This window comes from Staurois parvus, unplaced genomic scaffold (genome assembly GCF_062004578.1).
Source record: "Staurois parvus isolate SC_StPar_1 unplaced genomic scaffold, SC_StPar_1.0 ptg001302l, whole genome shotgun sequence".
NCBI classification, from domain to species: Eukaryota; Metazoa; Chordata; class Amphibia; order Anura; family Ranidae; genus Staurois; species Staurois parvus.
Window position 1 is genome coordinate 2,191,855 of NW_028319098.1, and position 25,287 is coordinate 2,217,141.

The 25,287-nt window shown below is 41.6% G+C and overlaps 1 protein-coding gene across 1 annotated transcript; it reads left to right on the forward strand.

The window, feature by feature from the left end:
- The first annotated feature begins 4,173 nt into the window (after positions 1–4,173).
- On the forward strand, positions 4,174–23,931 carry ZFAND1 (zinc finger AN1-type containing 1). Its single transcript, XM_089660992.1, has 8 exons — positions 4,174–4,322; positions 6,226–6,268; positions 6,806–6,845; positions 10,956–11,083; positions 11,167–11,258; positions 13,747–13,868; positions 18,562–18,717; positions 23,687–23,931. The coding sequence occupies exons 1-8, from the start codon at positions 4,268–4,270 to the stop codon at positions 23,858–23,860; spliced, it is 810 nt and encodes a 269-aa protein (XP_089517118.1). The 5' UTR covers positions 4,174–4,267; the 3' UTR covers positions 23,861–23,931.
- The last annotated feature ends 1,356 nt before the right edge of the window (positions 23,932–25,287 follow it).

The following is a 25,287-nucleotide window of genomic DNA, read 5'->3' on the forward strand; positions in this document are numbered from 1 at the left end:
CCCAAGATGGCTGCCAAGGGTCACATGGCCACAGCGTTGCCAACCTGAACACTGCTCCATTGATCCAGAAAACCATAGAGAAACTGTGTTTCCCCTGGGATGCCTCTCCAGGCTGTAGTACCACTTGGTGCAAGCGCCACCTACAGTGGAAAAAACAGACTGCACCTGCCTAAAAATGTGTTGAATACAGAAGAACAGTTATTTAGAAAGATGTTGAATGTATTTTTGTGCCTGTTTCCTACTGTAGTTGTTATTACCAATTTGGAAGCACTATTCAGTATTGGGATAGGAGTTGTCTATCTGTAAAATTTTCAAGAGGTTGCCTATTGTCACTTAAACATGCTGTAAAAATAAAATACTTACCTCTCCTCAGCACAGTCTTCATCTATGTCCACAAGGCCAGTCAAGGCTGGCCAGGCAGAGGCAGCCAGTCATTGACTCTGCCTCTCATATTCCCAGGCCCTTAACCGTGGTGTTAGAGCAGAAATAGTGAAGAATTAATGCTGCAGTTGGATTCAGAGAAAGACAACTGACATGTAAGACCAATGGCAGGTAAGTATTTGCGTGCTCTTTTAGATTCCAGTGAGAGTAGGCAGCATGAGGAGATGCCAGACCGAAAGTCAGTTTCAGATTTTAGGTCCAAGTAAAGGTTTGCTATATAATTATGTGCTGCAGTCAGAATCTTAGAGATGTGCACTGGTAATTCATGAGTATGGTCAAGCCTTTAAATCTCTATATCAGTGATGGTCAACTTAAAAATTATAGAGGGCCTCAAATGCAACTGCTGACACTTCCAGAGGACCACACAATAGCAGCGCATTTTCATGCGTTAAGGTGCATTGTGTCAAGTTAGGTAATCCATTCAAACTGAACAGCCTGCAATGCACATTAAAGCGGTAGTAAGCTGCCAAAAAAAAGTACAAAAAAAAACATTTCCCTTGCAAAAATAATGTCATAATATGCTAGTATGCATTGCATACTAGCACATTATGAAAGACTTACCGCTACCTTAGAATGAAGCCCTTTAGTGGCGTGCTGTCACCACTAACAGGGCTTCCAACTTCTCCCAGTCTTCCTTCTAGGTTCACTGGTTCTGGCCACTTCATTGGTTGAGCCGCATACATGGGAGACACATGTGCCAGTGACGTCATTGGCTGCAGGGACAATGAATATCGCCTAAACAGTGTATATTTAGGAGGTAGGTACACCTGTAGGTAGAAGTGTCCAGTGGTAGTTTACTTCCACTTTAATGCCTAAACATTTTCTGGTGCTTTTTTTGCAATGTATGGCATTGTAAACTGAAGATAATATGGAAGTCATCATTGGTGTCAGTGGCTGCAATAAAACCCCCAAGCATTGGTGCAGTGAAAGTACAAATAAACCCCCCTCCCCTCAACAGGGTGAGACCAGTGCTTGGTAGTAGTGTTGTTGAACCCCCTCCCCGCATTGGTGGTCAGTGGCAGTTTTGTTTAATAAGCACATGCCTGCTGCATTGGTGATCAGTGACAGTGTTTTTTACCCCTTTTCCCCCTCATGCATTAGTGGTGGGTACAGTGTTTTTAAACACCCACATCACCTGCACTGGTGGTCACTGCAGTGTTGTATAACCCCCCCCCCCCCCAAATTAGTGATCAGTGCCAGTTTTTTTAACCCCTCCATTCATGTTGGTGAACAGTGCAGCATTTAATTTTAACCCACTCCAATTAAATGGTGGTGAAATTTAACATAACCTGATCACAAGTTCCCGCACTGTTCTCTCTCCTCCTATCTGGCCAGGACATCACAAGTACTGCTAGGCAGGGGTCACGCCACTTGGCATTGTTGTCTGTTTCAGTGTTGGGTGCTAAAATGCAAAGCGTGTTTCAGTGCCCGGCTTCCAGCTGCCACTCTGCAAAATGATCAAGTGCCTAACGGGTGGCAGACAGAGCAGGCTGGACACTTGGAGGTGGCAGGCTGTGTGTTCGGCTCCCAGCCTCTATATGCTTTAAGCAATATATATATATTTGTTAATAATAAATAATATCCCCATGACATTGCAATATTCCACAAGTTGGCAAATAATGTATCTCTCCCACTATCATTTCATACAAACTGATATGTCACTTAGCAACTTAGTTATGCAAAAGGAGACTGAAGGGGTGAGGTGAGTAGAAGAGAGACAGATTTGGGAGTCATTAGCATAGAGATAATATTGGACGCCATGGAAAGTGACCAAAGGAGGAGGTATAGAAAATAGGGGTCCTAGGACAGAGCCTTGGGGGACCCCTACTGAAATAGGAAGAGAAGAGGAGGAGATAGAGTTGTAGGAGACACTGAAGGAGTGCTTAGATACGTAGGAGAACCAGGAAAGATCAGAGTCTTGCAGGCCAAGTGAGTGGAGTTTTTTGAGAAGCGAGCTGTTTGCTTTATCAAAGGCAGAAGAAAGGTATAATTGTATGAGTATTGTTTAGCCGTTGGTTTTAGATTCTTTGAGAACGTTCTGTGCCTAGCTTAAAACAAGTCAGAATAGAACTTATTCCTGCTGGCTACTTTATTAAAGGAAGAATATTATTTTTCATCTCGGTGTGGAGCATTCCTGTTACTGGTACACTAGAGATGAGCCGGGCCAGCACCTGAGATGACATTGTGAAGTCAGGAGCTTGATCTCATCTGGAGAAGCTTGTGAAATGTTTGACACTGGTTTTAGCAGTTGAAAGCATTTTGCAATCTGTTTGAAGAGTGAAAAAAAACCTTGTTGATCTTGTCCAAAAATCCACTGTTACCATCTGTTGTGGTGCACTGCAGTGCATATGTGTTGGAGCTGCATTGCCTCAAAATTAATGACATCAGAAGGAAAATGATAAATGTTTTTCAATATTTTTTACAAATAAATATCTGAAAAGTGTGGCTGTATTTGTATTCAGCCCCATTTACTCAGATACCCCTAACTAAAATCTAGTGGAACCAATTGCCTTCAGAAGTCATCTAATTAGTAAATAGAGTCCACCATCTCAGCATAAATACAGCTGTTCTATGAAGCCCTCAGAGGTTTGTTAGAGAACATTAGTGAACAAACAGCATGATGAAGGTCAAGAAACACACCAGACAGGTCAGGGATAAAGTTGTGGAGTAGTTTAAAGCAGGGTTAGGTTATAAAAAAATATCCCAAGCTTTGACCATCTCACAGAGCACTGTTGAATCCATCATCTGAAAATGGAAAGAGTATGGTACAACTGCAAGCCTACGAAGACATGGCCTCCACCTAATCTGACAGACCAGGCAAGGAGAGCATTAATCAGAGAAGCAGCCAAGAGGCCCATGGTAACTCTGGAGGAGCTGCAGAGATCCACAGCTCAGGTGGGAGAATCTGTCCACAGGACTACTATTAGTCGTGCACTCCACAAATATGGCCTTTATGGAAGAGTGGCAAGAAGAAGGCCATTGTTGAAAGAAGTCATAAGAAGTCTTGTTTGCAGTTTGTGAGAATCCATGTGGGGGACACAGCAAACATGTGGAAGTACCTTCATGCGTATGGTACTGCGCACCGCTGAGACCCTGCGCCATCTTCTCCCGCCCCTCCATAGCCCAGCGCTCTAGTGAGGGCTGGGGGAGTAGAGCCCAGAGCAATGACAGTCACCACTCTCTGCTCAGAATGGACCAGAGAACTGAGCGATCAGTGGTCTTTGATTGCTCAGTTCTTAGTGTACAGACGGAGGGGACAGAAGTAGCATTAGTTCGATGCTGCAGCCATCTAGGTTTATATGATTGCTTCCCCCCATGCACTTCTCTTACCACTTTAATCAGTCAGTTATCTATAAACACAGATAGTAGAGGGTAGCAGATGCTTACACGCGTTAGCATGCATTGTGGGAATGATCGTCTTACAGCAACACACTGCAGAGGAGTGAATGAGCCCTTATGAAGTGAGTGCATTTCATCACAGCAGGTGTTGGTCTGTACTTGTAGGTTCTGTAAAAGGATAACACATGCATGCACTGCATAGATGTTCTCTGGATTTTGTTTTTTCATTTTGCCTTATATGAGTATATCTCTATATATATCGCACTTCCCAACACAGCCCCGTTCTTCTTTGCATGGACACAGCAGAAGCCTCCATCCACCAGGGGGAGCTAATAAATATGTGAGTCTGTGAACATTATAGACCGGTCCCAGGATCGCTGTTTGATGACGTCACTTGCGGTGGACGGAAGAAATCTGGAATACAGACTAGTCCTTTCCATACTACATAAACAAGCGTTCCTCGGTGTGAGGCAGCTGACACAGGGATATGGCAGAGCTGGAGATCGGACAGCACTGTGATGTGGAGCACTGTGGACAGATAGGTGATGAGAAGTCATTGAAGGAAACAGGGAACTCCATATCTGAAAATACCACTTGTCTGGCTGCCATTGCTTTATTGTAGCACTGTGTATCAGAATCGGATTTGTTTCTAATAGCTGTTTTCATCATTGTTCATGCTTTGTTGGATGTCAGTGATGCGGATCTCCTGCAGCTTCTTGCTGCCACTTCCTGTCCACGTACACCCAACTACTGGCAGCATGGCGTGTCTTAGGCTGGGTTTCCTAATGGCTACAATAATGGACTATGCCTGGATAATGTGTGGAAATGGCCACTCCTAGTCTGTACCAGAAGCACATGTGGGTGACAACACAGGAGCATAAAAGGAAGCCAAGGACAGCCTGTTGTCACCCGATAAGAGAAAGTGCCAGAACAAGGATCACCGGGTGTAATTTTACTGTAAGCTGCTGACTTAAAAATGGTCTTGATGGAGAAGTTTGAAGTTATAATAAAACAAACATCTATACTCCGCTCTGATACTACATCTGCCCCCGCTGTCTTTAATCCCAAAAACTGAGTGATCACATGATCGCTCAGTTCTCAGTCCACTCACAGCTGAGAGTAGTGATCAGTCACTGGCTGTTCACTCTGCTCCTCTAACGCTCACTGGAGTGTTGGCTGAGGAAGAGGCAGGAGCAGCTAGCTCAGACTCTCTGCCGCCCGCTTCCTGTCCAGGCATCTGGGCAGATCCCAACATATTGTCAGGATCCTTCCATAGTCTGGAGTGGCTCTGTGATGTCAGCCAATAGCAGGCTTTAGCCCACTGTTGGTTGATTTAGGGTCGCAGGAGAGTGCAAGTAAATACACTCCTGTGATCCAGAAGAGAAGCATGACCAAATAAATCTTTGGCCATACTTCTTTTTTAAGCAATGCATGCATGTAGATAGGAAGTAGCTATAAAGACGCTGTAGAAGATCAGCAGCACTGATCCAACAGAAGATGAAAAAAGTCAAAAGTATATGATACGCAGAGCTTTAGCCAATTTAACCACTTTACAGCCGCGCTATAACAGAATGACGGCTACAGCACGGTTGTCCAGTTCTGGGAGGCGTCATATGACGTCCTCCCAGAATGCGCCCCCAGTGGCACGCACCCGGTGCTATCAGTGATTGATGTGTCCTATGGACGAAGCTGATCACACGACTAGGTAAAAGGCCAATCACAGCGGTCTTTTACCACATGATCACAAAGTAAATACAGTTGCCAGTTATCGGCATCACTTTCCTCACACTGTCACAGCTTGAGGAAAGTACTGCCGATAACCAGCAAATGTCACAGAGCAAATCGGCACTGATCATTAGGGCACTGATGATCAGTGTCACCCAGACGTGCTGCCCAGCAGTTGCGCCCATCAGTGCTGTCAGCCAGTGCCACCTGTCAGTGCTGCATATCAGTGCAGCATCATCAGTGCCTCCTCATCAATGCCCACCAGTGCTGCATCATCAGTGCAGCCTCAGTGTCCATCAGTGCTGCCTATCTATGCCACCTCATCAACACACATCAGTGAAGGAGAAAAATTACCTGTCTGCTAATTTTTATAATCGAAACAAAGAAACTTTTTTTTTTAATTTTTTGATCATTTGTTTTGTTGATAGTGCAAAAAATAAAAACCCCAATGGCGATTACATACCACCAAATTAAATCTCTATTTGTGTGAAAAAAAGATACAAAATTTCATATGGGTACAGTGTTGCATGACCGTGCAATTGTCATTCAATGTGCCACAGCATTGAAAGCTGAAAAGTGGCCTGGGCACGAAGGGGGTAAAAGTGCTCAGTAGGCAAGAGGTTAAAAGTCATGCAGTTAACGTATACATCCACTTTAATGGAGTGGATTGTTATCTTTGTTATTGTCACATCTCATTTTGTTTCTGTTCCTATCCCACAGATTTTCTTCCTTTTGTCTGTGATGGCTGCTCAAAAGTATTTTGGTGAGTGTTGGACTTTGGAGGGCAGACACCATGTTGTGAAATGTTGCTCTGTTGCTGTTCACCTGAGTTCATTATTCTGTAAATGTTAGACCCAATTCACACTTGCCACATGAAAAACACTAGCCCTTCCACTCTTCCAGTGCCATTAATTGTTAAAGGATAAGTTCACCATAAAGGAAAAAAAAAAATAATAAATGCACATTTTTTTCAGGTAAGAAAATGTGTATTTATTTCTTTAAGGAACCTGCAGAGCATTGCACCTGAGATCAGCAGACCTAATGTCTTCCTTCCCTCTGCCAGTCTTGCTGTGTAGGGGATAACATGAGGCTTATATTCAGGTCATGACACCAATTGCATTTAAAATATTTAAAATAAAAGTATTTTAGATTTGCATAATTGGTGTTCTATGTGTTATATTCCTGAAGTTCTTTTTTACAAAAGTATATTACATTAAGTATTACAACTTCCAGTAAGTAGATGTTTTATGCTGCTTTTTGTTTTTGTTGTTCTTACAAATGTACATGTTTGTCTTTACAGTCTCATACACAGAAGCAGAGACTCTCATGGCTGTGTTGAGGTAATAGTGTATTTACCAGCAGTGTATTTATAACCGTATTTGGATGGGTCTTCATTATAAACATACATGTATTTTCGATGTCGCACTACTTGTAGGGGTTAGGTAAAAAAAAATGGAAACACTACATGATTTTAAGGTGTGAAAGTGATGTAACAATCTTTTGCTTGCGCTGTGTGGTGGGACACCTAGCCAACAGGTGAGAAGCCTCATTTTCACCATACACTGCGTGCTTTGCTAGTAATATAGAGCTGTGTCAGAGATTACTGAGCTTCAAAAAGGCAAACTGTAGGTGCCAGCTTAGCTGGTGCCTCTGTGACTGAATTGCCAATTTATTTGACGTGAGGTACAGTATCAAAGGTTATGGCAGCAAATACAGTTTCTGGGAAAACATTGTCTGATGAGCATAAGCACGGTCAACATGGTCAACTGACTGAAAGATACAAAAGGACATTGTGCAGGATTGTGACACGGGGTAAGAAAACTACTGCTGCAAAAGTGACAGCAGAGCTCAGTCTCAGTCTTCACGAGATTGAGCTCTGCAGTCACTTTTGCAGCAGTAGTTTTCTGTAGCTACAGAGGCTGGGGTGAGACTTTGTTTTCATGTGCTACAAAATTACATAATTACAGTAGAAGGTATTTGCATCTTACTGCTTCCATTTAAAGAAAAAAAAACTGAAATAAGGCTGGTGCAGCCTTGCAATTAATAATTTGTGCTTCTTGAGACCACCTGTGCCATACTTGCCATATCTTGCACAGATGAGCCTACCAAGTCAGAAATGACTGTATGCAAGTTGTTCCAGCTTTAGAATTGTAGAGATTTTCTGGATCTAGATGCCCAGCTGTTCTCATGGAAATGGCTCATGCCTAAAGGAAGAATAAACCCTTGTATTGTAGATTTTCAGTGGAAGTGACAGCATGCCAAAAATATTGATGGCAGTACTGTGCCTTGTGGTATTTAAAGTAGAAGCTCAGTCAAAAATGACATTTCAACTTGCTCCCATCGTTATTCTAAGTCCTCTACTAAATACCCTGCAGAGGAAAGATGCTTATACTCATCTATTCTCAGGGTGCTCTGTTTGGGTTATATGATTGGCTCCCAGCACTGGCTTCATTGTAGTGGAGGAACAACGAACAATGGATGCCCCATTATAACAAAAAAATAATTAAAAAGGGGGGGGGGGGCGTGAAACTGTATATAAACAGTGACACCACTAGGGGAAATAATTATAGTTCACTAACTACACCAAATAGGTGCGGGTCACAGTACCAGAGAAATATACTAAAAAAAAAGTTTATGACGACAGAACCCCATAAAAACAGAAGGTACTACTGATTGTACCCAGGTATTTTAACTAACAAAAGTAACTTTATTGAAATTACATGTACAAACATGATGCAAGTGCATATACAAAAATCAAAAAAATTTTATTCCTAATGGCTCTAATATGTTCATCGATCCAGATACGTAAGAGTCTTTTAGTTTTACCCACATAAAGTTTTTCTTACATGGGCATTCCATCATATACAGTACCCTCTCTGTCAAGCAATTATTAAAGGTCTTAATATCATATGTTCTCATATGATTTGCTCCAGTGAACGTCCTAGTCTTTTCAACAAATGGACAGAACAGTGTCCACAAGGGAACATTCCAGTAGTACGCGGTGGCTAATTAGAGGAGAAACTTCTAGTAAATTCAGAATGTTCCAGAATATCTTTTAAATTACTTGCTGTTTTGGCCACCATAGATGGTTTAGGGCCTAATGCCATTGTTGAGCGAGTATAGATTTTACCGTTTCCCATTGGGAACCAAACTTGGTGATAAATCTAGTAAGGCCATACTTGGTATTTTCATCCTTACTGGCAACCTTAGTTGGCTGTTGAAGTAGAGTCTCACGTTCCCTCTATGCTGCTTAGTTTTTTAGCTACCTTCGAAATGTCCCATGTGGATATCCCCGTTTTTGAAATCTTAGATACATCTGATTAGACTCACTGCTAAATTCCTTAAACTGGGTACAGTTCCTCCTAATACAGAGTAACTGGCCCACAGGGATTCCACTTTTTAGAGGTTCCGGGTGATAACTACTGGCGTAGAGGAGAGTATTGGCTGCTGTTTCCTTCCTAAAAGTTCTGTTATGGAGAATACCTCCCACAATAGAAATAAAGAGGTCCAGGAATGGAATCTCCTTATGATGGAAGCTATATGTCAATTTAATATTGCAGTCATTGATGTTCAGTTCTGCCATAAACATCTGTAATTGTTCAACAGACCCTGTTCACAATTCAGGACATCATCGATGTACCTAAGCCATGTCATTGCATGGGCCAGGTACAGATGAGAGTGGTACACTATATCAGACTCCTATTTTCCCAAATGTAAGCAGGCATATGCTGGGTCACATGGAGCACCCATCGAGGTGCCCCTTACCTGTTGGTAATAAATTCCCAGAAACTGGAAATAGTTTTTAGAAAGTACAAAGTCTAACAGTTCTAGGATGAATTCATTTTGGGCACCAAAGTCCAGATAGTGAGTTTCAAGAAAATGAGCCACAGCCCGTAGGCCCCACATATGGGGAATGGAGGTATAAATAGATTCCACATCTATCCCAACAAGAAGAGCCCCCTGATGGATCTCTAGATCCTGTATTTTACAAAGGACATCTCTAGTATCCTACACATACGAGGGTACCTGAACCACCATTCCCTTAATAAGACTGTCCAAGTATTTACCCACCTTTTCTAAGGGGCCATTTACCACTGAAATAATTTGGTCTTCCCGGTGGTTTAGTTGGGTTTTTATGAATTTTAGGGATGCTATAGAAGGCCGGTGTATTATGTTTCTACCTTAAAATATTCAGACTTTTTTAGAACGTAGACCTGCTTCTTTGCCCAATTCCAATTTTTAATTTAGTTGGAAGATTAGATCTGGAAATGGATTCTGTGATAATTTCAGATAGGTTGAGTGGTCCCCTAGTTGTCTTTGCACTTCAGCAACGTAATCGGAATCATTCAGTAGTACAACGTTGCCACCTTTGTAACTATTCTTTATCGCAACATTATGGGCACTCTTTAGCTCATTAAGGGCTATCCGTTCATCTCTTGAAAGATTGTCATTAGACCTAAGAGACCAACCAACCAAATCGAGATCTTTTTGTACCAGCACCAGGGAAAGGCTAACCCATTTATTTTGTTGTAAGGATGGCATCTTAGTGGACTTAATATTCAGATCAACTGCTCTTATAAGTGGCGAGTGTAAATCCTCAGTCCCCTCCTTAAATTCAACATTCTCATCTAAAAGACTAACCAGATCACTTAATACCTGCCTTTCACTATCACGAGGAAAGGGGTCTTGTTGTCTCTCCAGTTCCGGCGACTCCTTAAATGTTTTTAGGAAGACCTTCCGCAAAATTAAATTGAGGTCTTTGAATACCTTAAACTCATCCATATCGGAGGTAGGAGAGAAAGAATGACCCCTTGGCAAAAGCTTAATATGTCTTTCCTGCAGAGCAAAGTTTGAAAGGTTGACAACTTTAAGATCATCCACATGGGATGAAGGTTCTTCCTGCGTTTAACTGGTTATTTTCTCTGACTCTGAGTTTACCCTGTGGGTTTTGTTTTTCCTGCCTCTCATGTCCCCTTAGCCCTTTTCTACCAGTATACCTTTGCTCATTTTGCGTTGGTGTCTGGTCCCCTGGTCATAGTTAGCTTCTACAAAAGAGACTGATTGTTTTTAGATGAATTCTCATCACTTTCTGATGATGAGGCGTTGCTACGATTAGGAGTAAGTCGTCTCCTATGTGAGTGGCTCCTCCCTCTCTTGGTAGTTAGATCAAAAATGAGTCCCTTATTCCAATCTTCAAGGTCCCTTTTTAAATTTGAGTTGCTTGGTGGTCTTAAGGTTTGTCTGAACCAGCCTTTGTCTTTTTAGTCTTATTAATTAACCATTTTTTATTGTGTTTCTGCGTTCTCTGCCATCAACACACAGGCTAGACCTATACTTTCTTTAGTTTTTAAACATTACTAAAATGTAAAGAAAATTATTAGTGTTGACACGCCAAGTTTTTAAATGAAAGTTTTGATTTTTTTTTTTTCTTTTATGTATTTTGGTGAAAGGTTTGTGTGAGTACTGATCATGTAAAATCTGAGGGGAGCACACAGTGCCCATGTACCTATAAAGGCTGCAGTGACAAGGAGTTAGTCCAAGTTCTGTGCCCGTTCTGTGAGAAACACTTCTGTTTCAGGTATGTTTTATATATACAGTATACACACACGCACATATACCGTGACCGTATGGTTTTCTTGTAACACAGTATATCTTTTATAGACATCGCCATCAGTCTGATCATGAGTGTGATAAGCTTGAAGCACCCAAGCACCGAATGTCTGCAACACAACAGTTGGTAAAAGAGATTGTCGGTCAGTAGATCTGTTCTATTTTATTTTTTTTTTAATCACGTTGGTAGATAATTGTCAAAGAGAACTAGTTTGGCCTTCAGTCTTGAATATTTAATTTGTTTGTCCTCTGTTAACCTCTCTGGTGGTCTGGTTATTATTATACAGGATTCATATAGCGCCAATAGTTTTCTCAGCGCTTTACACTATGACAGGAGACAATACAGTTAAATACAAGAGGGTTAGGAGGGCCCTGCTCCTTGGAGCTTACAATCTAAGAGTTATGTCGATTTTTTTTTTTAATGTCAAAGCGGCACATTGTTTTGCATGGAAATGTGGTGTTTTATATTGTAGGCTTGTAATTCACTTAAATCTATCCAAACAAGAGTCTAGTAAACATCCCGGGTATGATACAGTTTGAAACACAATCATAAATTATAATAAATAATTATAAAAAAAGATTTAATAATTTGAATTCAATAATGTAATCAAACCAAAAACACTGAAATATGAAATAGAACACCAAGTTTGCAGATCACTGAGCTCAGTCGCGGAATTGTCGCTGTCGTTACTTTCAGTGTCTGATGACGAATTTTCCCATGAATCACTATCGCTCATTTCTGCAAGTGATTCTAATTCACTATCCCTGTTTTCTAGCTGGTCTAAAACCGCTTTTGACCTAAAGGGACGCTTTTTGGATGCCATGGACGTTCTCAAGTTTTCAGGCAGAAAGAATGGTAAAAGTGCAGGCATGGCACTGACAAAGCACTAGGGACAAAACTGAGGTGAAATAGTTTGCCACAGTATGTAATCCTAACAGATTACAATGTATTGTGTGTATGTCTTGTTTTTACTTTTTTGAATCTCTCGCCGGTTCCGCCCCCCTCGCTCGCAGGGAAGGGAACCCGGTAGACGGATGCCGGAATCGGCCGGAGGACACATCAGGAAGACATCGGGGGATCACAGGACAAGGTAAGTTACACTACAGTGTAATCCCGAGTGTGGCTCGGGGATATCGCTTTTGGTACTGAAAATGAACCCCGAGCCACACTCAGGATTACCGCTAGGGAGGTTAAGTTGAATTTACTCTTAACAATGACTCTAGGCCTTGGAAGGCAAGTGTTTACCTGAAGTGAGAGTTTCTGGTCTACCAGCTGTCTGCAGTGCACTACATACTTTAGAGCAGTGGTTCTTAACCTGGGTTCGATCGAACCCCAGCGGTTCGGTGAGTCAGTCTCGGGGGTTCGGCGGAGGTGACCCACACCCGACTCATATGATTTGTGATGACATGCCCCGCTTGTCCATCATTGGCTGCAGGTGGTCACGCAACATCGCTTAGCCCAGTGGTCGGCAAGCCGCAGCTCTTGTGTGCCGGGCGCCCGCTCCCCTCCCTCCTCTCGGGCGGCAGGGACTCAAATGCAATGATTAGCCAGTCTCGCTGCCACTCACATCCTGATAGCCAGTGATTGGCTGTCAGGATGTGTGTAGGCGGGGCAGCGTGACGAACGTGAGAGGAGCTAGGCTCCTCTCACAGTCCGCCCTGAAGACCGGAACGGCGCGGGAATACAGCGAGAGGAACGCGAGGAGCAAAGGTAAGTGAATTGACACAGGGGGGACTTGGGGACTTAATATGGGGGATGAATTAATATGGGGGATGAATTAATATGGGGGATGTATTACTATGGGGGATGTATTACTATGGGGGATGTATTACTATGGGGGATGAATTACTATATGGGGGATGAATTACTATGGGGGATGAATTACTATATGGGGGATGAATTACTATAGGGGGGATGAATTACTATATGGGGGATGAATTACTATATGGGGGGATGAATTACTATGGGGGATGAATTACTATGGGGGATGAATTACTATGGGGGATGAATTGCTATATGGGGGATGAATTGCTATATGGGGGATGAATTACTATATGGGGGATGAATTACTATGGGGGATGAATTTTCATACCGTTTGTTACAACATATCTTTGCGAGCAATCCTTTTCGAGGATGCTGGACATAAAGACGAAGAAAAGGAACAGACTTTGTTGCGAAAATGAAATGAGAGTGGCACTTGCCAAGGTAATGCCGCGCATTTCTGAACTGGCCTCTGAAAGACAACAGCAGAAGTCACACTGATTTGCGGTAAATATTCATTATTTTGTTTTTGTGTGAAAATCATGTTTTAATGGTTTTGTTCTTTGTTCTTAATGGTTTTGTTCATTTTGTGCACCTATGTATAAATATATACCTATGTTTTGAATTTTAAAAATCATATTTTATTTTTCCAATTAAGAAGGGTTCGGTGAATGCGCATATGAAACTGGTGGGGTTCAGTACCTCCAAAAAGGTTAAGAACCACTGCTTTAGAGGCACTTGAGGCAGACTGGAGGTTTCTTGTATCGGAGGCTGTTCTGTGTTACCTACAGGAAGAAAAGCCGCATAAACCTGTCAGGAAATTCTCCATAGTGTTCACTGTATTATTATTTATCTGATCTTATTTACAGATTCTAAAAAATCTGCCCCTCCCAGCAAAGGGAGAAAGGGAGCAAAAAACAGCGAGACTGCAGCAAAAGTTGCACTGATGAAACTGAAGCTCCATGCCCTGGGAGATAAATCTTTACTGCAGGCAAGTGTTTGATCAGAATAGTGTGCAGATGGTCACTATGAAAAGTGCCTAATCAGTACAGGTGGAGAAAATGACAAAGATGGTATCAACCTAGCAACTTTGCAACTAAAAAAAAAAAGAAAAGTGCAGTCACTTTGCTGTTATCCTTAAATTCCAGGCAGTTATGACAGGTTAAACGTAATCATTAATGAGGACAGTGATTGCTTTACAGCCCACCTTTCTCAAGGCAACAGACACCATGTTGCCTACTATATATTTTTCTGCATCATGCCTTTTGTGTGGAGCACCAAGACATTTATTTTGGATAGAGTGCCATGTGTGTGTATATATGTGTATGTTTTTAACATGTCACCATTTTTCTCAGTAAATATATTTCTAAAGGTGCTATTGACATGAAATTTTCACTATATGTCGGTAACAGCCCATGCATTCCATACATACAAAGAAACCAAAACAAATAAGTTCAGCAATTAACCACTTGCCCTGCTGAGGATTTACTCCCCTTCCTGACAAGGCCATTTATTGCATTATGGCGCTGTGTTACTTTAACTGACAATCGCAGTCATGCAACGCTGCACCCACACGAAATTTACTTCCTTTTTTTTCCCACGAATAGAGCTGTTTTGTTTTTGTTTTTTTTGTTTGTTTCTTTTTTGGTGGTACTTGTTTGCCTGTGCATTTTTTATTTTATGCACTATAAAAAAAAGACCGACAATTTTTAGACAAAATGTTTTGCTTTTTCCTACTAAACATCCAGTAAAAAATTTTAAAAATCAAATTTTGTCATAAATTCAGGCCAAAATGTATTCTGCTACATGTCTTTGCTAAAAACAAAATCCCAATACGTGTAAATTAATTGGTTTACGTGAAAGTTAAAGCGTTTACAACTGGCGGTATATATACTGGGATTTTTTTTAATGGCGGCAATCAGCGACTTATAGTGGGACTGCGGCAGGCATTCTGACACTGGGGGGAACCAGTGACACCAATACAGTGATCAGTACTAATAAAAACCACTGACACTGTACTAAGGACACTGGGCAGGAAGGGGTTAACATGTAGAGTGATCAAAGTGTTAACTGTGTGCTATTTTACACTGCGTGGCTGTGTTTGTGCTTCACTGTAAGCACACTGCTTTGCATGGCTTTGCGTTGGAGATGCTCTGCAATCACCAGGCACCGGTGAGAATTCAGTGGCCGGGACCCGATGATTGACACCCACAAATGGCGGCGCGGGTAGGGTCACGTGCGCCCCCTCCCCGGAAATGCAAAATCACGTGTACATATATGTGATTTTGCACACCCGTGCCGCTCTGTAGCAGTACTTCTGATCTAGGGAGACAAGAAGTGGTTATGTGTAATAAAATGGAATGAAACAGGGAAAAAGTATTAAACATACTAACTGAAATTTATTTAATGCTTCATACAAAATTCTTTGTTGGTAATGACAGCTTCAAGACGTCTCCTGTATGGAGTAACTAGTCGCGTGCATTTATCAATTGTAATTTTGCCCCATTCTTCCACACAAACAACCTCCACACACAGATTCTTCAAATCTTGAAGGTTCTGTGGGCCTCTTCTTCTATGAACTCTGATCTTTAGTTCTTTCCAGAGATTTTCTATTGGATTCAAGTCAGATGGTTGGCTGGGCCATTCTAGCGGCTTTATATACGTTCTTTGAAACCAATTGTGAGTTTCCTTGGCTTTGTGTTTGGGATCATTGTCTTGCTGAAATTTCCATCCTCGTTTCATCTTCATCATCTGATGGATGACAGCAGATTTGTATCAAGAATGTCTAGGTAAATTTTTCCATTCATTCTTCCTTCAATGACATGAAATTAGCCAGTACTGTATGCTGAAAAACAGCCCAGACCATGATGTTCCCACCTCCAAACTTCACTGTTGGTATGGTGTTTTTGGGGTGCTGTGCAAACATGGTATGTATTATGGCATCCAAAGAGTTAAATTTTGGTCTCATCTGACCATTTATTATTATTATTCTTATTATACAGGATTTATATAGCGCCAACAGTTTGCTCAGCACTTTACAATATAATGGGAGACAATACAGCAACAATACAGTTCAATATAAGAGGGATAGGAGGGCCCTGCTCCTTGGAGCTTCCAATCTAGGAGGGAGGGGCTAGTGGTACAAAAGGTAGTAACTGTGGGGGATGGACTGGTAGCTAACAATGGAATTTTCTACTCTTCCTGCCGGCAGGATAGGCTTCCTTGAAGAGAGAGGTTTTCAGAGATCGCCTAAAAGTGAGCAGAGTAGGCGATAGTCTGATAAATTGGGGTAGAGAATTCCAGAGGATGGGGGAAGCTCTAGAGAAGTCCTGGAGACGAGCATGGGAGGAGGAGACAAGGGAGCTAGAGAGACTAGGAGGTCGTGCGAGGAGCGGAGAGTACGGTTTGGGTGATATTTAGAGACAAGATCGGTGATGTAATTTGGGGTAGAGTTATAAATGGCTTTATATGTTATTGTTAGTGTTTTAAATTTTATCCGTTGGGCAACAGGAAGCCAGTGGAGGGATTGGCAGAGAGGGGTGGCAGATACAGAATGGTTAGTAAGGTGGATGAGTCTGGCAGCAGCATTCAAGATAGACTGAAGAGGGGATAGCCTGCGATGAGGTAGGCCAATGAGGAGGGAGTTACAATAGTGAAGGCGAGAGATAACAAGGGAGTGAATAAGTTTCTTAGTGGTTTCCGAGGTTAAGAACGCGAGTATCTTGGAGATGTTGCGGAGGTGAAGTCTACAAGATTTAGACAGCGATTGGATTTGGGGCTGAAAGGACAGATGGGAGTCTAGGATTACACCTAGCACCCTGGCATGAGGGGAGGGACTGATGGCTGTGTTATTGATCGTGATGGAGAAGTCAGAGGAGGGGGCATGGGCTGGGGAGAATACTAAGAGCTCAGTTTTGTAAAGATTGAGTTTGAGGAAGTGGAGTGACATCCATGCCGATATGTCACTTAGTAGGTTAGTAATGCGAGAGGAGACTGAAGGGGTGAGGTGAGGAGTAGAAAGATAGATTTGTGTGTCATCAGCATAGAGATGTACTTAAAGCCATGGGAGTTTATCAAGTGACCAAGGGAGGAGGTGTAGATGGAGAAGAGTAGGGGTCCAAGGACAGAACCTTGAGGGACCCCTACAGAAAGAGGAAGTGAAGAGGAGGAGGCAGCATTATGGGTAATGCTGAAGGAGCGCTGCGATAGGTAGGAGGAGAACCAGAAGAGAGCAGTCTCGGGGGCCAAGGGAGAGGAGTTTTTTTGAGTAAGAGGGAATGGTCAACCGTATCAAAAGCCGCAGAGAGGTCAAGTAGTAAGAGTACAGAGTAGTGGCCATTGGTTTTAGCAGCTAGTAGATCATTAGTGAGTTTTAGTAGGGCAGTTTCAGTGGAGTGGAGTGAGCGAAAGCCAGACTGTAAAGGGTCAAGAAGGTTGTTGTCGGTGAGGTGGGAGCTCAGGCGATTGTAGACTAAGCGTTCTAGGAGTTTAGACCAGACTATATTCTCCTAGTATTTCACAGGCGTATCTACATGTTGTGCAGTAAACTTTAAACGAGCTTCAACATGCTTTTTCTTCAGCGATGTAGTCTTTCGTGATGAGCGTGCATACAGGTCATGCCGCTTGAGTGCATTACTTATTGTTTTCTTTGAAACAATTGTACCTGCTAACTCATGGTCTTTCTGGAGTTCTCCACAATTGGCCCTTGGCTCTTGGACAACTCTTCTAATAATTCTTTTCACTCCTCTGTCAGTAATCTTGCAAAGAGCACTTGATTGTGGCCAGTTTATGGTGAAATTATGTTCTTGCCACCTCCGGATTATGACCCCAACAGTGCTCACAGGAACATTCAGAAGTTTAGAAATCCTTCTGTAACCAATGCCATCAGTTTGTTTTGCAACAATAAGGTTGAAAAGATCTAGAGAGAGCTCTTTGCTTTTACCCATCATGAGATGTTTCTTGTGTGACACCTTGGTAACGAGACACCTTTTTATAGGCCACCAATTAAGACTGAAACAGCTGATATTAATTTGCACTGACAAGGGGCAGGATTGCTTTCTAATTACTGATAGATTTCAGCTGGTGTCTTGGCTTTCCATGCCTTTTTGCACCTTCCTTTCTTCATGTGTTCAATTTATTATTTCCCTGTGTCATTCCATTTTATTACACATAAATTAATTTCTGAACTTATTTGTTTTGGTATCTTTGTATGGATTGCATTGCTTGCTACCGACGTGTTGTGAAAATGTCATGTCAATAACACCTTTAGAAATATATTTATTTAGAAAAATCTTCATGTGTTTAATACTTATTTTACCCGCTGTATATATCTATTTGTTTTTTTTTTAACATTGCTTTGACACACACGGGGGAGATTTACTAAAACTGGAGCACTCAGAATCTGGTGCAGCATGGTAGCCAATCTGCTTCTAACTTCAGCTTGGTTAATTAAGCTTTGACAAACCTGGAAGCTGATTGGTTTCTATGCAGAGCTGCACCAGATTTTGCACTTTCCAGTTTTAGTAAATATCCTCCACAGCCTAAGTAGCGAAATACAAATTGGATGGTGTGCTATAACTCTTAATGACCAATTAGAAATCCTCTTTCAGAAACTTCTATCCAACATCTTTCTACACTTAACTGATCCTAGTCCTGTTGTCTGATATGGCTTCTGTATTTTTCAGTCTGAAAGGGTCTACTTCCAGGTCTTGCTGCCTAAAGGTGGAAAGGAGAGAAGCAAACCCATCTTCTTCTGCAGGAGGTGGAGTATTGGTAAGGCAGTGGACTATGCAGCTTCATTAGCAAGCCTGAGGAACGACAATGACAAGGCAACAGCAAAGGTATGTTCTAAATAACTTTTCCAGCCACAGCTGAGGAAACCAATCTGTTATACTGGTAAATTGTATGAACTGTTATAGAATGCTGAACATTATTTTAAATACGAACTACCTATGACTTCACGTATGTAATAAAATCTGTTTTAAAAATTCAGCAAAATTCTTTAGGAATTTGTATTGATCATATGCAGATGCTAACCCTCCCGCTGCCACTGACGTAAGTGTGTGTACACTGCACTAGACAACTGTCAGCTTTCTGATGAAAGCAACTCAGCAGCTGTACAGCCTCCCAATCACTTTCTGTGACCTCTGTAACTGTGCCCATGCTCCCCCTCCCTCCCCTAAAATGTTGGGTGCTGCCGAGTGGTGGGGAGGGAGACCAGCAAACACCCGTTCGCTGGTCTCCCCTAGCTGTAAAGAACCCAGAGGTGATGTATACAGTGTCATTTCCAGTATATGTTATCACTTTCCTTGGTTTCTGCAGCCAGGGAATCAAACAAATTGACCATGATCTGCACTCCATTAGTTTCAATGGAAGGCAGATGAGACAATCTGGACTCCATTATTTTCAATGGAAGGCCAGTGAGACAACAGGGGACCGCTGAAGGAGAACCTGTCACAAAGGAACCCCTAAAGAGAACCTGTCACAAAGAAATTATAACATGGGAAATGTTTTGTCCCCTAAGTGATATAAATTTTTAGTGAAAAAAAAAAAAAAGTGTCAAAAAATCGTTACACCTAAGCACCCCCAACCCCACCCCCTTGAAAAAATGGTAAGCCAGCACTGCCCCCACGTATACGCACACATGAATGTAAACACAACCATCAGGGGCACCTATGTATGAAAACATTGCTTGTGCTGCACATGTTGCATACCGCCGTGCATGTCATAGTGAGAGCATAATTCTAGGGCCATTATTGATGGCTAATTCTAAACTGATGACCTGTAGGGGTTTTTTAAGCATTGCCTATGGAAGATATAGGGTGCCAAAGTTTGTCGTTGTATTGTGGGCGCATGCAGTTTTAAAGCTTAACATGTTGGATATTTTATATATTTGGCACAACCTAATCTTTTATAGTCATGGCCAAAAATATTGGCACCTCTACGTTTCTATTAGATAATGCACCACTTCGCCCAGAAAATTGTTTTAATTACAAATGTTTAGGCATTCTCATGTTTTTCTTTTGTTTGTATCGATATGATATAAAAAAGTGGAGAAACAAAATGCCAGATCTCAGTCCTATAGATCACCTATGGAGAGATCCCAAAACAGCAGTTGGGAAATGGAACCCTTCCAATCTGGGAGACCTGGAGCAGTTGGTGAAAGAAGAGTGGTCCAAAATTCCAATAGAGAGGTGTAAGAAACTCAATGATGGCTACAGGAAGTGATTGACTTCAGTTATTTTTTCCAAGGGGTGTGCTACCAAATATTAAATTGAGAGTGCCAATAATTTTTTCCATTCCATTTTTGGGGTTTTGCGTGGAATGTGTCAGATTTGGCTTTTTGTTATCCACTTTTTTTGTGTCATATCAATACAAACAAAAGAAACATGAGAATGCCTAAACATTTGTAATTGCAACAGTTTTCTGAGCAAAGTAGGGCATTATCTGACAGAAATGCAGGGGTGCCAATATTTTTGGCTATGCGTGTATATTACTATAAAATTGGGTAATTTATCTGCCGTAAAATCAACTTTAGTTTTTATTAGTTTATAAAACTGCCGGGTTGGAGGAAAGCATGTACGGGTACTTGCAGGTATGGCTTTGTGCTTTGTTGTTCTAAAGTATGTACAAGTTTACTTTAAATGTATATTTTTATTGCAACTAGTGTAAGTATATGATTTAGTTTTCTTCAGCCTTTTAAATTCCCCTGTGCAACAGCACTCTGGGGAGAGAGAGACACAATATGAGGTGCCAATCAAGCTCTGCTGCATGTACCCATGACCAATATGTGCTGCTGTTACAGTGGAGGTCAGGATCTGGCTATGCTGTCTGGCAGTGGTGTCTAGTTTACAAAACTGATTGCACCATATTAACAATCTTTTCAATAAAACCGTTACTATATATGTATTTCAGTTGATTCTGAACCTGAAGTACTCCCTGGGTTCAAGAACCTCTATGCCTACTATATCCTTGCACATTTTCGAGCACAGGATTGAAGTTGGATAACAGAGGATTTTGTAACTAGTGAATATAGCTCTGGGGCTCTCTGAAATGCCTTTTGAATCTGGCTGCTAGACATTGGTAAAATGAGTGGTTTTTCCCTCCTTTGATACATACACACTGGGGCTGATTTACTAAATCTGGAGAGTTCAAAATCTGGTGCAGTTCAACATAGTAACCAATCAGCTTCCAGTTTTTTTTTGTCAAAGCTTAATTGAACAAGCTGAATTTAGAAGCTGATTGGCTGCCATGCACTACTGCTCCAGAATTTGCTGTCTCTGGTTTTAGTAAATTTCCTCCACTGTTCCCTGGATATAATTAGCCTTTCATTAGTTTTATTTGTTGCTTGAAACTGTAAAGAGCATTGATGTGTATTGAACCAAAACACTTAAACAGGTTTGAAACAACTGGGAGTTTAGTAAAATGTGATTCTGAACATTGCTTCAGTTTGCACACATATATTTTCCTTATTAAATAAAAACCCACGTCAGTAAAGTTCCATTATAATATGGTTAGTATTCTCTGATCATAGTGTTGAATTAAATATATTGCAGTGATATTGTGCAGTCTAAACCAGTGTGTCTCAACCTTTTTTTCAGTCAAGGCACCCTTTAAAATTATGGACAGTCCTGAGGCACCCTTTAAAATTATGGACATTCTTGAGGCTCCCCATTCTAAAATGTGAAAAACTATTCTGATAGTTTCATATAACGCAGCAACATCCACATATGTAGGGTACCCAACAATAGAGGTGATTTTATTCTTCCAAAGTAAATACACTTTTGCATACTGGTACCGACCAGTATTCCAATGTTTCTCTTCTCCCTCAGTTTTTCTCCATCACTGAGCTAATGGGACCCTAGCATTGATGGAGAGGGGCGGGGAAGGGTCAAACTCAGGAGTATATTTACCACAAGGCAAACAAGGCATTTGCCTAGGGCAGCATTTCTCAGGGGGGCAGCACTGCCCCTCGGAAGAAGGGGCACATGAGGCATGGGGACCTGGTGCGTTCCGAGAGAGGCTGCGGGTTTCATGATGGTGTATGCACAGCTTAACTCGTTCCCGGGGATGTCTGGAGCTGTTAAAGTGAGTGCCTCTCTCGCCATTGTGGCTGGTGTATGGGGGGGCAGTGGTAGTGGAAGGCTCTCTCGGATGGGAGGCAGGGGTATTTTTGGTCAATCTCAGGCTTTCTCTGAGGGGGGTGCCAATTTTTTTGTTGCCTAGGGCAGCACAAAACCTAAATACACCACTGGTCAAACTAGGATGCTGTGCTGGCAGCTGACATCTTCCTTATCAACTAATGATGTCATTGGTTGTCAGGATACCGGCGGCTAGAAGGTCATAATGGTGCCCAATGAAAACCTGTGGCTTTGTGTAACTAAAAGATAGGCTTGTTCTACCCACTGGCTTGTATACAAGTTTTGGGCCATTTATTTTTGCCAAGGTACCCCTGCAGAAACCTCAAGGCACCCTGGCTGAGAGAGGCTGGTCTAAACATCTCTATCACCTTCACATAAATTGATGCCTAGTTCACACCTATGTGTTTTTCAGTGTGTGTGTTCAGTTTTGCAGAAATGCACTACTGTCCATTTGCCATGGTTTCCTGTGGTTGCGTGCACACCTGCATTTTCTACCAAGCGTTTTTGGAAAGGGTTTTTTTCTTGCAGCAGGTTGTATTTTTTGTTCCAGACAATGGAAATGCAGCTGAAATGCATCAAAATGCAGTGCTTACGTTTTTTATGTGTTTCTGCTCTGTTTTTGCTGGTTTCTTCCGCAGGACAACAGACACCTCCCAAAGACACAAAATGGATCAAAAATGCATATGAAAAAAAATGCAAAACACATCATTCGCAACCTGCACAGGTGTGAACCAGGCCTAACACAGGTTTTCATCCTCCACAGAGTATACCATACCCCCAAATTCCTACATTTGATTGGTTTGTAAGCTAACCACCACTGTCATGAATAAGTTAAGTTTAGACAGCTCAGGATAGTGATCTGTGTTTGGCTGGAGCTGGTCACATGGTAAAGGGTGCTGTGATTGGCCCCATGTATCATGTGACAGCTGTGGGCCAATCACAGCTCACTAGGAAGAGGAGCAGAGCTGTTATGAATGAGATTAATTCATAACAGCTTTGCTTACAATGTGATCACATGATCACTGGGATCTTCATTCCGCTGTGTCCTCTGGACACAGCAGTCACGAGGGTGGAACACAGGGTCCCCTGTGTTAGTGCAGCCAGAGCGACATACAGGTTGCCTGTAGCTGCCGCCCTGCCGCAGTGCATTGCAGGAAGCGGTTAAGGGAATTTCATGCACCTTCTTGGGATACTGGGAAGGGGTGAATAAAACGCTTAATGACCTTTTTGTTATTAATGTAGTAGTAGAACCACTCACCTGTTTTCTAGGTTACTTTGTTACTTCACTTATGGATGACTGTCTATCCCTGGCTGTCACTAGATCACTTTTTGTTGCTCACATGAAGCTTGCACTATGCTTGGATATCAGCTACCCCTCTGTCAATAGAGCATTGGATACCCGAAGTGAGTGGATGCATTTCATTTGAAAAACGCACATACATCTTGTGGAATGCAATGCATAAATTGGACTCCATCTGATCTTGCTGGATGGAGCCGATGTATCCCCTTCTAACCTAATATTGGAGTTTCTGACTCTTTCTCTTATTGCTATGATACTTTTCCTATTGTATATTATTGTACGATGTTCTGTTATCACAAAGGTAAGACCTCTATTATGGAAGAAAAAAACAAACATTGCATTCTAAGTCCAATCTTTTGTATTTTGTAGAAGCTAAGAGTGTGTCACCCAGAGACAGGACAGGCTCTGCCTTTGGACAGTAGAGTGGAAACGTGGCTTTCAAGTCCAGAAAATGCTTTGTACGACGGCGGAAATATTATCATAGAGTACCTGGATAATGACTGCAGTGTTGTTGAAGATGCCAGTTCCTACATAAACCAGTAATAGCGAACACTGGATCAACTCTCACATTTTGTACTTATTTATATATACAATAAATATTTTGTTGAAATATATGCAATTAGACTGTACTATAACTGCTTCTTTACAAAGAGATTACAAGATATTATTTGGGTGTAACAGAAAAAAAAAAAAAGTTTCAAGAATATGGAAAAAATACACTGAAAAACTAAAGTGGTTCTAAAGGCAGAGGTTTCTTACCTTAATGCATTCTATGCATTAAGTTAAGAAAACCTTCTGGGTGCAGCTTCCCCCCCTTTTCCCCATATACTTACCTGAGCCTGATCTCAATCCAGCGATGTGCATGAGAGCAGGTCTTTCTCTCCTCCCAGGAGCCGTCGGCTCCTGTTGCTGTCAATCACAGTGAGTGAGCCAATGAGGAGAGAGCTGGGGGTGGGGCGGAGCCAAGCCACACTGTATATGAATGGACAAAGGAATATGCTCGGGAGTAAGCCTGCTCAAGTGCCCCCATAGCAAAGGCTTGCTATTGGGGCACTCGGCAGGGAAGAGGAGCTAAGACCGCTGGCAGGGGGACCTAAAAAGAAGAGGATCAGGGTTGCACAGAGCAGGTAAGTATAACATTTTTGATTTTTTTTTTTTTTTTTATTACAACCTTTAGAACCACTTTAATGTACTAATATAAAAAAGTAGAGCTCTGTTCCAATCGCAATGTGGAATAGGGGTTTAAGAGGTGATTTAATGAGGTGTTTAATAAAGTAAAAAAAAAGAGAAAATCTTATTAAAAAATAGACAATGGTTTGATAGACAGTTCTTTAACAATCTAAGAGTTTACGTTAACTTTAGATTAATTGCAAGCTTTTAAAACAGCACTTTAAGTTTTATACAATTGCCCGACAAAGTAATCGAACCTGTTTTTTTTTTTTTTTTTTTTTTTTTTTTTTTTTTTTTTTAAAGCTGGCCCTTTTGATAACTAAAGTTAGCCTAAAAAATATTGGTTAAGCTCCCAAATCTGCTGGAAATGCACGCAACTAACCTCCAAAACCAACAGGGTGAAAGTGCTGCCATTCTGCATTTTGACACTAGGCGGCAATGGTGAACTGCATTCTAATGCGTCTTAACCATGCACACCCTTTAGCATCAGCATGGTAAGACATTATTTAACCTACAGTATTTATTTATTATTTATTTCAGGTACTTGTATAGCGCCGTCAATTTTACGCAGCGCTTTACATATACAGTGGGGATCGAAAGTTTGGGCACCCCAGCTAAAAATGTGTATTAAAGTGCATAAAGAAGCCAAGGAAAGATGGAAAAATCTCCAAAAGGCATCAAATTACAGATTAGACATTCTTATAATATGTCAACAAAAGTTAGATTTTATTTCCATCATTTACACTTTCAAAATAACAGAAAACAAAAAAAATGGCGTCTGCAAAAGTTTGGGCACCCTG